At 42.1% G+C, this 14,649-nt stretch overlaps 1 protein-coding gene across 2 annotated transcripts in view; it reads right to left on the reverse strand.

The window, feature by feature from the left end:
* NFKB1 (nuclear factor kappa B subunit 1) overlaps positions 1 to 14,649 on the reverse strand; it is a 113,598-nt gene that overhangs the window by 65,836 nt on the left and 33,113 nt on the right. For both annotated transcript variants that reach the window (XM_070263348.1, XM_023637633.2), the window contains exon 5: positions 11,921 to 12,019. In XM_070263348.1, coding sequence (XP_070119449.1) covers positions 11,921 to 12,019 — 99 coding nt within the window. The remainder of the gene's footprint in view (positions 1 to 11,920; positions 12,020 to 14,649) is intronic.

Consider the following 14,649-nt stretch of genomic DNA (forward strand, 5'->3'; position numbering starts at 1 on the left):
AGGCGCTGCCACCGTACAAAGACTAAGGCAGACACCCAAACCTGACCCGCACAGAGCACTGACCTTGGGCCAGGTCCCGCTCTTCACACATATGAACTCATCTGAATCTTCCCAACAACCCTGTGAGGTAGGTGCTATTTTTCTCCCCTGTTAGACAGGCACAGAGAGGTTAACCAACTTGTCCAAGCTACACAGCTAACAAAAGACGGAGGTGAATTTGAACACAGGGTAGTTGCTCTAGAGTCTGCTATTAATCATTCTGCTGTATCATTTCCCTAGAGGTCTAGAAGGTGCTGAGGAATGTCCTACAAAGTTCATTAAAAGAAAAAAGCAAGGGGCAGAGTATTTTATAGATTAATAGAATATGTGTGCATGTATAAATGCATATAATTTATAGTTTATGTTTTCTATGTATCTGGATGTATAAATACACGTGCTTGCACACACAAACATACACACACAGGCTTGTACACGCGTGGAATATTTTGGAAGCCTACTCAAGAAAGCTGTCACAGTGCCCCTCTCTGGGGAGGGGAAGGGTCTGGACAGCGGGGAAACACTTTCCCCAGAGGTATGTCTTGTATTACTTGAATTTGTATTAAATGCATGTGATACTTTTAAATAAATAAAAAACTAGTTCTTACATTTCAAAAAATAAAACAATGGGAATGGCACACAGACGAGACCTCTAGAGGGAGTACAGAGGGTCACACAGTTTAGTAACGAAGGGCTTTCGAAGTCCTAGGCTGCCGTGGGTTGAGAAATTAGCTGATGTTCATTATTTTTGCTCCCTCTTTGAATTTTGCCAGTACTCATATTTTTTGCTTGGGGACCCACCCAGCCCATTCAGTGCACATGCTTGTGGTGCAGCTAAATCGACTGCCAGATCCAGAGGTGGCGCTTGGGAATGGCTGTTAACACGGTCACTCTGTCTCCCATTCCAAGTCCCCAGTGTTACCTCCAGGGGTGGCCGTGAAGCAATGTGGACCAGTGAGGTCCGTCTGGGGCCTCTGAAGCCTCCGTTGTGGCTTCCAGGAGAGCCCTCTCTGCAGGAGGACGCGGGGCCCTAGCAGAGTGAGCCTGGAGCTGCTGCCAGGGCTGCCTTCTAGAGATGGAGATGGGAGCCTACACGACAGAAGACAGAGCTGGGAGACAAGCCAAATGGTATAGTGTCAGCTCTGAATCCAGCAGAGTTTGAAGCTAGTCAGCTCTTCCTTTGGACTTTTCAGATTTTTAAACAAATCAATTTCCATTTTTGCTGAGTTTTAGTTGGTTTTTCTTTCACTTGCCATGGAAAGATTCCAATGCATAGAGAAACGGAGGCAGAAAATGGCCATTTCAACCCAGAAAGGTCTGGTGACATGCCTAAGGTCTAAGTTATGGTGTCCCAATTCCCTGGGACTAGCACATGGATCACCTGATTCCTAGCCAAGTGACACAGAGGAGGAAAGGAAAAGAAGGTTGGCGGGACGGGAAGAGCAAGACGTGGCAGCAGCTGCAGGGGCGGCGTGAAGCCCAGCTGGACTCTCACTGTTTCCAGTAACAGCCTGTTATTATTATATGACAATATCTGCCTCTTCTTTAGCTATATCATGATAGCACCAGTGCTTCTTTTGGGAAGATGATTCTAGCATTTCCTGCACACTGACCATTCATTGATCATGCAAATAATTATTGGTCACCTACTATATACCATATACAGTCATGCACCATATAACGACATTTCTGTCAAACACGGATCGCACATACAGTGGTGGTCCCATAAGATTAGTAACACACAGCCTAGGTCTGGAGGAGGCTGTACCATCTAAGTTTGTGTAAGTGTACTCTGTGACGTTCACACGATGATGAAATCGCCTAACGACGCATGTCTCGGAGCACATTCCTGTCGTTAAGCAACACATGACTGTTATTATACAGGTGCCGGAAATAGAGCAGTAAACAAAACAGAAAAAAAGCTCCTCATGGAGCGGACAATCACACTACAGGCATTTTTCATGATTTTTTATTAAAAACATAAACATGTTTTGAATGAACATTTAATGCTATAGATGTGCCAGGGGCTGCACGAGGTGCTGTTATGTCAATTACTTCACTTAATCTTAATACTGTTCCTGAGAGGTAGGTATTTTTATTTTCATCTTATAAACGAGGAAAATAAAGTTGGAAGAGACTAGGCAACCTGTCGAAGATCACACCATCTGTAAGTAGCAAAATCTCAAGGAAGATCTAGCTGTTGCTCTCCAGTATGGTATTCGCTCACTGAACCACAGCTCAAGCTCACTCCTCTACGCGACAGATGTCTCCACGTCAGCAATGTCCCAGCTCCACTCAGAGTCTGCAAACTCCCTGGTCTTATGTAACGTGTGACTAAAGAACCTTACATGAAGCAACTTCTTATCTTTTCTCCATCTGACTAGTGCTCAGTGTTGGTTAACATCTAGGATGTGATCTTATATCCGTTTCCTTTATGGAATCTCATGGGATGCTGGAGTTGGCTTGACCAGCTCACAAGAGTTGACTGTTAAATTTCAGAATCTTGCAAGCCAGCTGATTTCACTTGACAGCTTGAAACTGAGCACGGTAGGAATAATTATGTCAAGGAAATTGACAAATACAACAATTCAGGGTTTTGTTTTGTTTCCTGGAGAGCCAGTTGTTAGTCATTTACTAGCATACCACTGTATTTAAGGCCTATCATCCACTCAATGGGGAAATATCATAGGAATTACTTTCTTAAATAAATTATTCAAAATACTGGCAAACTTCTCCAAATTGAAAGATTTTCTACTACTTTCTGAATACATAATAATGATACGTAAGGGAACACCATGGATACATGTAAATGTCTTTCTGAGTGCATCATGCAGCTAAAACAGTCATTATTTCATACCTTCAGGACCACTGGTTTATAAGCTTAATGCCTTAATATACTTGTAATGGGCTGAATAGAGTCCCCCCAAAATTCATATCCATCCAGAACCTCAAAATGTGACCTTATTTGGAAATGGGGTCTTTGCAGATGTAATAATTAAGTAAGACGAGGTCAAACTGGGTTGTGGTGGGCCCTATAAGCAATAACTGGTGTCTTAATAATAGAAAGCAGGGAGATTCAGACAGAGAGAGACAGAGGGAAGACAGCCTAGGAAGACACAGACAGAAACTGGAGTGATGCAGCTGCGAGCCAAGGAGTGTCAGGATTGCCAGTATCCATTAGAAGCTGGAAAGAGGCACGGAAGGATTCTTCCCTAGGGCCTTCAGAGGGAGCAGGGCCCAGCTGACAACTAGATCTTGGACTTCTAGCCTCCAGGACTGTGAGAAGATAAATTTTGGTTACTTTAAACCACCCAGTTTGTGGTAAGTTGTTATGGCAGCCTTAGGAAACTAACACAATACTCGTGCAAATTAGTAAATGCACAGTGCCTAAGAGATAAAATTAAGGAGTCTAACAAAAATTGAATAAATTCCTTTCTGGCCTCCTGCTACCTATAAGATTTGCATAAGAAATCATGTGTTACATCCAAAAGTAAGCTTTTGGCAAAGCATCTGTTTTCAATCTCCTACCTTAATAACCCAAATAGAAGGAAGGACCTGGTGTAAACACAGTGGAGGCAATACTAATTGATGAGACTGTGCTGAAAATAAACTAGTGGACTGGTGAAGCTTCTGTGTAGCTCCAGGATTCCATAAACCAATCAGAAAAGCTGCCATTTGATACCAAAATTAGTGTATTTGGGTATATAAAAATAGAAGCAACTATCATTTTTAAGTGCTTACTATGTGCCATGCACTGAATACCACCATTTGTACATCCTCTGAAGCGGGTACCATTTATCTCAGCTTTACGGATGAAGAACTGAGACTGAGCCAAGTGAAGCAACATTGCTAATAAGAGGCCAAACGGGAACCAACATCACGCCCAGCCCTGAACTAACTGAGCTCAGCGCCAACGCCTGAAAACCTACAAGTGTGGTCCGCAAGCCACCTGACCCTCACCCCAGACCTAGAATCTCTAGGTGCAGAAGCAGAAATCTGCAGCTTTATTACTTCCTTCAGGACTTCAATTAGACACCCGACACTCTTCATCTCGTGCCCTGTATCTCATCCTTTGTTCCAAGTTTTCTCTCTGTGCTACATTCCAGGAAATTACTTCAGATCTATTCTCTAATTTGATAACTCTTTCTTCTACTGTCTCTTATCTTGATTTTAACTCATTCACTGAGTTAAACCATTTCAGTAATTATATTTTTAACTTGGAGTCCTACTTTTTTCTTAACATTAGGTCATAAGCAGTTTTCCACATCTTCATGGTTATTTTCTTAAAACAGTGGCATAATATTATATTCAATAGTTAGACTATGAGTTGCCTATTCATTCCTCTGTTATTGTATCTTGTCATTATATGACATGAGTCCTTAGAAATTATCACAGAATCCCAGATTGGCTAAATGTCCCCCTGTGATTCAGCGTGTGGGGAGCGGGTCCCAGGCATCTTTGTGGTTTGAATATTCTCGGGTGATTCTGACACACATCCATGATCAAGAACCATAGATTTAAAGGACTCCTACAAGTAGAGACAGACCCATAATATTATGGTAATTAATAGGAGTAGCCCATGATGACTAAGAGTGTGGTCTCTTAAAGCACATTGCCTGAACTGAAGTCTCAGGATCCACCCCGGAAAGGCTGTGAAACCCAGGGTAAACTGCTTAACTTCGCCAGGCTTCAATTTCCTCATTTATCAAGGGAGGATACAGAGCCTACCTCAATGGATTGTTGTAATGATTAAATGAGATGATATAAGTAAGCACAGTAAGCCATTCTTATAATCAGTCCGCAGGATGGATGGGGACCTAAAGGTGAGAGGTACTGTCTGTAAAAGTCTACATGCACCTTCCAGGCCACCCTCATGAGACCTCAGACAGGTCAGTGCAGACTAGAGGATTCTGATCTGGAGTCCACCTGGAGGAGGGGGAGAGGCTGAGACCGCAGGGTAGTTTGCAGCCTCCCCTTCAGACCTGCTGACAGGTGGAAAAACAGCTTGACGTGGAGGAGGAGCTGTTCCATGTCCAGGGCTGTAGTATTTCTGCATAGTCTCACCTCATCAAGAAGAATTACCAGTCTGTGACTCGATGAGACTTGAACTCCTGAATGAAATGGGGAGACACTGTCTAATCTTCAGACTGAGACCACTTGGACTAGAAGAAGGCACTAAGATTTGCTTCAGACTGAACAATGGTCCCAAGAGCAATCACGTACTTAAGGAAGAGCAGAGGGGAGAAGCATGGGAATGACCAACAGAGGAAGGTCACCAAGCCGGGACCAACCAAAGTAAAACTTAAAATTCAGACAATCGGTAAATTCAAGGAGGCTGTGGTCATCCTAACAATTTCCAAGGGCTAAACTTCACAGCTATAATCTGTGCTAGAAGTGTCCTCTAGTTCGTAATGGAGACTATGAATACATAGACCGACCGAATTTAGAGGGCTATTTTAAAAAACATTCTAGGGGCCGGCTCCGTGGCTGAGTGGTTAAGTTCCTGCGCTCCGCTGCGGCGGCCCAGGGTTCGGATCCTGGGCGTGGACATGGCACCGCTCGTCAGGCCATGTTGAGGTGGCGTCCCACATCCCACAACTAGAAGGACCTGCAACTAAGATACACAACTGTGTACGGGGCGGGGGGGGGGGGGGGGGGTTGGGGAGATAAAGCAGAAAAAAAAAAAACCCAAACATTCTACAAGGTGATATTTTGTTCCGGGGGACAAATGCAAAATTTCTGAACTACTTGAAGGAAACATTTTCTGGAAGTCCAGAGTGTGGTTACACCTGGGAGGGAGTTCCGTGGGTCTGCCTAGAGCGGGACCTGACACATGGTGCTCAACGAATATCTGTTAAATGAATTGTTTTCTTTCTTTCGGCCTCAATCCCTAACGCTACCTTTGTGCTTAATCAGCATCTCTATGGAAGAGCAAGAGAGGAAAGGCAGTGAAGTCTAGTCATCTTTTTTGGCTATTGATACTAAGTTTCCCCTCTTTTCCACCAATATCCAAAGTGAAGGGGAGCTTTCTTGGGTTTTGGGTTGAGCAACCTGAAATACTTCAACTCACTTAAAATGGATAAAAAATGCAAAAATGTAAATATAAAATTAAAAAGTAGAAAAATAAAAGGAAAAATTTAAAAAGACACTACACATATATATGCACCAGTTTTTTAATTAGGTGCTGTCAAAAAGCTAAAGTGATACATACTCTATGAGGTGTTGGTTCTTAACCATGTTTGAGTCCTTCTTTTTGAAAATCTGATGAAAAGTTATACTTATCTCCCCAGAAAAATGTACATACACTCACATAAGTTTCTGCATTATAAATTCGGAAGTCCAAAATCCCTCTGAAACCACCGAAAGGGATGCAGGTTACAAAGCCCTTCTCTTCAGTACCCACAGCACAGGGTTCCGTACGGAGGGCATATGGTTATTTTCCCTTATGAACATATGCCGATAGTGAACAGCTTAGCGGTATTGACGAAATTTTAATAAATGCCAGGAACTGGGTTCTACATGCACACCTAACTGATTATTGATGATTTTCTTCCCTGTTACTTTTAGTAATTGAGTCTGATTAAATTAGTCAAAATTAGTATTACAACTAGATCCTTAAAATGGCAAACCTCCCGAATCAGACAAGTCTATGCAAAAGAAAGGGAAGTTATGCAAGCGTACGTGATATCCTGAAACGCCACAGCAGATCAGCCAGTCTTTATTTGACCTTGACAGAAACTTAACATTTAGGATTTTTAAGTGAGAGGCACCAAGAGTGGAGACAAAAAAAGAAATACGTCAATTGTGGGGGGGGGGGGGGGCAACAAAAAGCTGCTGTTGACCTAAACATTTCAACACATGGCTTCTGCTCAACATAAAACACTCAGGAAAGAAAACATATGTGAGAACCAGCTTTTAGGAAACATTTGATTAAAAATAGTTACACTCATATCAGCTATGTTTCGAGTTGTCGTCACTGCATTTGATATTTATAACTAAAGAGAAAATAAGAACACCAACTGGTAGGCTATTTGTATTTTAGAGCAAAGGTCACTAATGCTGATTTCTGCTTGGCATAGAGTGGGCTCTCAGAGGACGGCTGCCCTCCGGCCACTCTGGGAGAGAAGCAGCGAGGGTTTCTGAAGCCCCACGGGGCTGCTCCTCTTGGCATCTTTCCACCTCTGTGAAGAGGAAGGCAGTCTGATTAATAAAAATCTCATGCATAACTTTCGGGAAAAAGAGGGAAGTGAGCCTTCCCTGGCACTCCTTGCTGAGTCAAAAACAGGCAGGGACAAGCTTGGCCTCGAGGAAGGTACTTGTGCTTTTCTGCCAGCCTCTTCCATTAGGAGCTCCATGATGAAATCAGAACTCAAGAAACTTTACGGACAGTACAATGGGTTATTAAATGTTTAACAACAGGAAAGCTTTTCTTTAAAAAGGGAAAGACATACAGTTAGTCTGCATATTTACTTTCCCTAGATTTTTCTCTGAATATTATTTCTGTTTTGCTGTGAGAGTCAGAATACACTCTGCCTAGTGATGAGTAAATTTTATATAGATGACGAAGAAGAATGAACAGGATCAAAGGGAACACCATCTTCAGTGGAGCCCAGTTTTAACTCTTTGCCCTGAAAAGAAGCCATCGTGTGTAACAGACAATTTCGGTTGAAGCCAATAAAAATTAATTTTCTTGAAAATGCCAGTACTTATGGAACCATAGTTTTGCAGTAAAAAATATTAAAACATACCAGAGAATGAAAGTTCAGAATAGTGGTTTACCTATGAAGAAGGAAAAAGTGATGGATGGGTGGGTTTTAGCTGTAACCATGTTTCATTTTAGAAAGAGCGAGAGCCAGAAAGAGAGAGAAATCAGAAGCGAATATGGTAAAATGTTACTATCTATCAAAGCTAGGTGGTGGTATATGGTGTCTGTTATATCAGTTTTTAAATATTCTGTATGATTGAAATATTTTATAACTAAAACCATTTTTAAAAAAGAATGTGAAGACTTACACAGCAAGACACTAATGGGATTCTCTGATGTGAAAGAAACATGCAGGGCGTCAGCATGTCCAGTAGCCTGAGTTCTAGAAATAATCTTGACACGGCGAGACAATGTCTAAGCTGAGCCTACACCCAGCTTATCTGAAATCAGGTTTTGAGCACGGGACAAAATTCCAGTAGAAGAAGGATTGGGGTAGACTCCTAGCATTGGTTTTTTTAAAATGATTTAACTTGAAGTATCATATTTGGACAATCAGCAAGAGAGCAACTCAAGCAGCTTATGTTGACACGCTCTATAGTACAGCCTGGGGTCTGCAGCCCCAAACCACAGCCGGCCCCAGCAGCTTTCGGGTTGGCCCCAACTCTCTGCTGCTGCCTGCATATGACTGAGTGCACGCTGAACATCAGCCTTGCAGGGGCCTCTCAAGGGAGCGTGTGCTCTCAAAGAGGCAGGATGTGAGGAGAGGGAGTGAGCCTGGAGGGGAGAGAGACTAAGAGGCTGTAGGTGAGGAAGAGGCAGAGCCCGTAACATTTTACTGTTAAGCCTGGACAAATGTACTTCAATAGATATGTAGCACACGTAAATCTCAGAAAAATCATTGCTTTGCGGTAAATGTAAATGCCTTCCCCCATGGAGTTCCCGTAGCAACTGATTCTAGGATAAGCGTGGGGCCCTCTCCATTGTACCTCCCCGCAGAAGGGAGATGAGGACCAGTCCATGGATGCTCCCATGGCTCACAAACCACAGCTCTGCGAGTTCACAGCCTGGACTGAACCCGCCTTCACTTTCACTTTCTCTTCTGCAACGGTTTGTAGCCCAGAGCCAGCAGAACTCCTGGGTTAACTTTTAGACACGCAGTCATCTTAGAACACGGACTCTTGAAGATGTTTTCTTTTTTCCTTTCTACCTTTCTCCTTAATATCCAGGTATGCTAGCTCAGAGATTCTAGAAGAAATTACAGTCACCATGAGCATCATCTTGAAAATAAATATCTATCAATAATCAGGAAAAGTACAATACGTTTGTAAAACAGTAAACTTAGGCACTTCCATATAACCTATGTGCTACAGCTTCATAGTAGCAAAGTATGCAAAAGAGAAAGGTTAAGGTTGACCTGACATGGCGTCCAGATCAGCAATTCGCAAGCAGGGTGATTTTGTCTCCCAGGGGACATCTGGCAATGTCTAGAAATATTTTTGGTTGTTACAACTGTAGGGAGGTTATTGGCATCTAGTACAATGCACTGGGAAGCCCCCACAACAGAGTTTTCGGGCCCCAAATGTTAGCAGTGCCGAGTCTGAGAAACCCTGCTCCAGATGCATTGGTCCCACCGCGTCCCTCAGCCTCACGCCGAGCAGTGCTCAGTGACTGCTGCAGAAAAGACACGTACGCATGTAAAGATCCTCACAGACACGAGAGCAATTCTTTCCTCTGCCGAAGTTTTACAGGGAAAAGGGAAAAGTTTACCTTTGTAAACTGAAAGGTCACCCTCGGCTATCCCTTATGAAAAAAGCTATTAAAAGCGATATTGGGAGAAGAGCTCTGGAAACAATACCTCATGGTTATCTTTCTCTCCCTCCTCCCCATCCCGATTAAGAGCTTCTAAGACAAGTAAAATTACTTCCTTTAACTGGTAGGAACAGCAGAGCCGTTTGAACTCTCAGCGAACGACGACAGGCTAAGAGAACAACGGCAGGTTCTAACAGATTCTCTAAGCTGTTCTTCCTTTTCTTACAGCTGGACTAAATGCTTAATAAACATATACTGAATTAGCGAATAAAAAATAAATGATTGGCGAATAAGAATAAACCCAATGAAATAATGAAGCTGCAGCTGAAGTTTAATAATGGTCAATCTTACACATTTATATTCTGACTTCCTTTATTATCAGTTGTTTACATATTTCCCACTAAGTATTGAACTCCTTGACATAGAAACTATCATTCAACAAGAACATCTAATGCCCATTAAGTTCTTTTATTTCTAAATTATTTTGTAAATGTGAGGCAGCAACCACTACATGAGAAGGATGTATCAACACTGAGAATAAATGGATAAAGTTTTTTGTTAAGTAATAAATTTACAACAAAGTTAATGCCATGTATTTGTTACTATCAAGAATTGTTACCTCGCCAAAAAGACCGGAACAACAGAAGTAAACAGTTCATGAAACACCACAATTTATATTTTTTGTACAGCGCCAGGCCAGAAAAAACTCCCAGTGTTTCTCTTAATGTTAATTCTTCAGTAGTTACAATCAGTGTCAATGCTGACAGCATGTATCTTTCAATTATCCTTGTCACAAGTGGATACACATAAAGACACATGATATTTACATACATGACACACAGACACATGTTAAAAAGATAAGTGCTGGATCTGACTCCTAATATCCGAGGACGCTTTGCCTCTGGGTGTCTCTTTCCCTTGTTTTCCAGAGTTACAATTCTTTGTGCCCTGTTTTTTCACTGTCCTCCCATGTCCTATCCTCTACGTCCCCGCCCCCAGCACACATGCCACTCGAGAGTTCAATAGTACTGCTGCTCCTCTTTCCTCATCCAGATTCTAAAGGACTTGACACCGTAAGACTCTGGTGTGCCTCGTGGGCTAAACACATCATATTTTCTGTGCCTAATGACCTTCCACAGGAAAACATCTCTCACTCCACTCGAGAGCTCGGAGACTTAAAATGCGAATACGATTGGTAGCACCAATACTGTCCAGTACGGATGAGTTTCCCTCAAAGTGTAAGGAATAACATCACAACACTTTGTCTTTTGTTTGGGAACAGGGATAAGAAGTTAGAAAGGCCTGGGCCTGGCAGTGGGCAGGATGAAGAGGCAGTTAACAGCTTGCAAGGCTGGTGGAGCCAAAGACAAACTCCCCTGACGTCACAATTTTACTGAGGTCTGTCCTGTCGCCCTTCACCCATGCACGAAAACAAACCAACAAAAGGACTTAGACTAAAAGTACGTCACGTCCTGAGGGGCATACACACCTTAGTGAGGACTGAGTTGATAGCCTTCTGCCAAAGCTGTGAATTCTTGAACAAATAAAAATTTTTGCAAACGATGACATTGCAATTGTCGACTGGCTTATCTGCAAAACTATTATCAATCGGTCTATTAAACCATGACACCACATAATGTAAATAAAAAACTCAAATTAACTCCAGAAAGACATTCTCAATTAACAAACTGAAAAAGAACCTGAAGAAGTGTAAAAGGATGGACAAAGCACACCATAGGCACGTCACGAAGCAGTGCTTTCCAAGGACGGCCACATGTGACCACATTTGCTGAGGCAGAGGCCCTAGGGCTCGTGCAGGCTCTCTGTGGAACGCTTACACACATTTCCTCATTTTATCTCTAAGGGACTCCATGAAGTACAGACCTTTAACATTTCTGCCCTTCACCCATGAGAGGACGGAGGTTTAGAAGTGTTAGATAACGCAGTCAAAGCCACACAGCTAGTAACAGACACTGGATCCGAAGTCATGATCTTCAGTGTTATGCTATTTAATCCATACGTTCAAGTCATCTGTTTTATTTCCCCTAAATCTCCAAAGAGCTGATATCAAGCACTTCTTTCAAAGCCTTACTAAAGTTTCAGAAAGTGCACAATTAAAAAAACTTTAAGATGCTCAAGAAATAGTAAAAGTTTGTTAATGCTGAAATAATGTCTACTAAATGGAAATATTAACAGTTTTAAAATCTGTCACTTCTATTGCTAAGAGACAAATTTCTAGGTAAAATTGTAATAAGCATATGAACACTTTGGCTCCGGAGGAAAGGCAAACTGTAGCTCTTTAAAGCATGGCTTTCTCTTGCTCCTGGGAAATCAGACCTTCCAGATTCACAGAGGACACCACGAACTTACTTTGACCTGAGGGTAGGACTTCTTGTTCTTTTCACTAGACGCACCGGGCAGTCCACCGTGGGATGGGCCTTCACACACATAACGGAAACGAAATCCTCTCTGCAAAGGCGAGCAGAACCAAGGCTTGAGAAACACTTGCTAAAAATCACAGGGACACAGTCATATACAAATCTTTAATTCTTGTGTGAAAGAGGGCTCTCTAAATAAGGACCACTTTTCCCATAATCTTACTACGAACATTGATATTAATTGATATTTATGCGCTAAGCTGTGGCTTACGAGCCAGGCCCCTCACCTGCGGGACCTCTCCCGCTGTGCAGATGTGGAGGACGGCCCGCTCCAGCTTGTCTGAACCAGAGCTTCCTCATCTCAAATTGCTGCTGCCAAGCTCTGAACTTGGCCATGTTAACCAGTTACGCTTCCTTGACTCCCGCGTAAAGGAACGCCTTTATCTACTCTGATTACAGCTGGTTCAGGAGGGCGTACAGAGACGTCTTGGTAAAAATATCACGTCAGTATGGTAAAACACACCTTACGCTAGACTCCGCATCTGGCCAGCTTCTCTCAACGGTTTAGCAGATAAGATTTTTGATTTTATGATTATTGAGATTATCTAGCTCCAGCTTGATATATTAACTGACCTGAATGAATTCAAAACCAGAGAGCCCCTTTAGATATTGTTAACTCAAGAATTTTACAGATGTAGTAAATCAATAAGAGTTAGCTGGAAGTCTTTACTATGTGAACTACTGTGGGCTGATAAACATCTAAGTTCTATGCTTTTTTATCTACACAAATGAGATTAGACTAGACCATCTCAAGGTCCATTCCATCCTAAGATTTTATGATTTACAAGGCTAATAATTATAATTGTGCATACTGGATAAACCAAGGACAGTTATGAGAATGAGTCTCATCATCGTATTAAGGGAACTTTCAGTGTATTTCTTAAAAGATTCAACTTTATAATGATGCCAATCAATTTGTGGTAGTGTTAGTAGTTTATAATTACACAGTCACTTAACCGGATGGTTTTTTAAAAATTCACCCTTTGGTGAAAAGAATATGTTAACCTGCTTTAAGGAATATCCTCACCTTTCACTTATTTTTATCGTAGGACTCACTTCAGATAAACAGTACTGGCTCACTAGGCCGTCAGGAGCTCCGCACGTGCACTATGTGCTGGTGGGGCTTCCAGCTCGCACACTCATCACAACCGTGAAGCCCAGCAAACGCACAGGTTTCACAGCTCTGAGCTAATGGACCAAAGTAAAATTTCGCCTTCCTTAGATTGCACTACATTTCATTACGCTTCGTGTAGGGTGTTGCAAAACAGTCTCTCAGTGGTCCAAGAGCCCTGAACCCACTCAAATCTCTGTCAGCAGCTGGACCCATCCCTATATTCTCTGAGAACTCGCTGGTTTCCAGACAGAATCAGTCCTAAAGCATGTTTCACGGGGTGAGGAAAGCCTGAAGTAAACTCTCTGGTGGAGGAAAGTTCCTCAGTGACGCGTGGGTCAGGAGTGGATGGTCAGCTCACGGAAGTGGCACGCAACGCAGCCTCGCACACAGCTCCTCAGGAGCCTCCAAACTTAACACTAGGAGGGAAGCCTTTCGAGGTCAGGTTAGTCATTTAAGGGCAATTCCTCTGTTTTGCGTCTCTCAAAATTTAAACTAAAAAATAAGTTACAAATTCAGCCCTATACCTTTTGTAGACAAAGGCTGTTGGCTTATTTTTAATAATTAAATAAAATTTCTAAAAGCATGAAAAAGCAACAGCACGTGCAACAGTTAGCCTCCAGAATTGGCTAAACATAAAGTTAGAGACTTACCTGACTGCTAATCAATTTAAATACAACTTCAGGTTTTTTTTTGTTTTTTTTTTTTTTTGAGGAAGATTAGCCCTGAGCTAACTACTGCCAGTCCTCCTCTTTCTGCTGAGGAAGCCTGGCCCTGAACTAACATCCCTGCCCATCTTCCTCTACTTTATACGTGGGACGCCTACCACAGCATGGCTTGACAAGCCACGTCAGCACTAGGGATCCGAACCGGCGAACTCTAGGCTGCCGAGAAGAGGAATGTGCGAACTTAACCACTGTGCCACTAGGCCGGCCCCTCAACTTCAGTTTTTAACCAGTATGAGATAATTAGCACTGAATAATATGCAACAGAACTGGATACTTTAAAGATTAGTAGTCTATACCATGACTCATGTCCGTCAGAGCTGGGGAAAATTGTGGTAAAGAGACCCCAAAGAAAAAAGAATCTTTTTCTAACTTTTATTTTAAAAAATTTAATAAAGTAATTCATTATCTTTAATCACAAAATTCCTCTAAGACAGTCAGAGAAATATATACATGTATACTTTTATAGCTAATTGGAAGTGGTATCAAATAGTATGAGTAAACAGATAAGTCTTAATAGCTTGCTTTTAGTTTGAAAAACAGATATTACTCATGGCTGCATAAGAGTATCTAAGCTTTATGCAAAGGAATTTTTAACTGAGGATGAAAATTAAGGATTGTTTTTCAGGAAGATAGGACATCTTCAAATGCATAGTCTGGATACGTTTCTGATTCTAAATTTTTGAGATTAAAGGTTTGCCAATCCACAGCCATTCATCTCAGTAACTCCATTTGCTTAAAATGAGTCATCGACCTCAAAGGCAGGGCCGTATCCATCCGGTCAGAAAGTCTGACTTAAATACAACTTTCTTACTTTCACTGGAG

The sequence above is a fragment of the Equus caballus genome, chromosome 3 (assembly GCF_041296265.1).
Source record: "Equus caballus isolate H_3958 breed thoroughbred chromosome 3, TB-T2T, whole genome shotgun sequence".
NCBI lineage: Eukaryota > Metazoa > Chordata > Mammalia > Perissodactyla > Equidae > Equus > Equus caballus.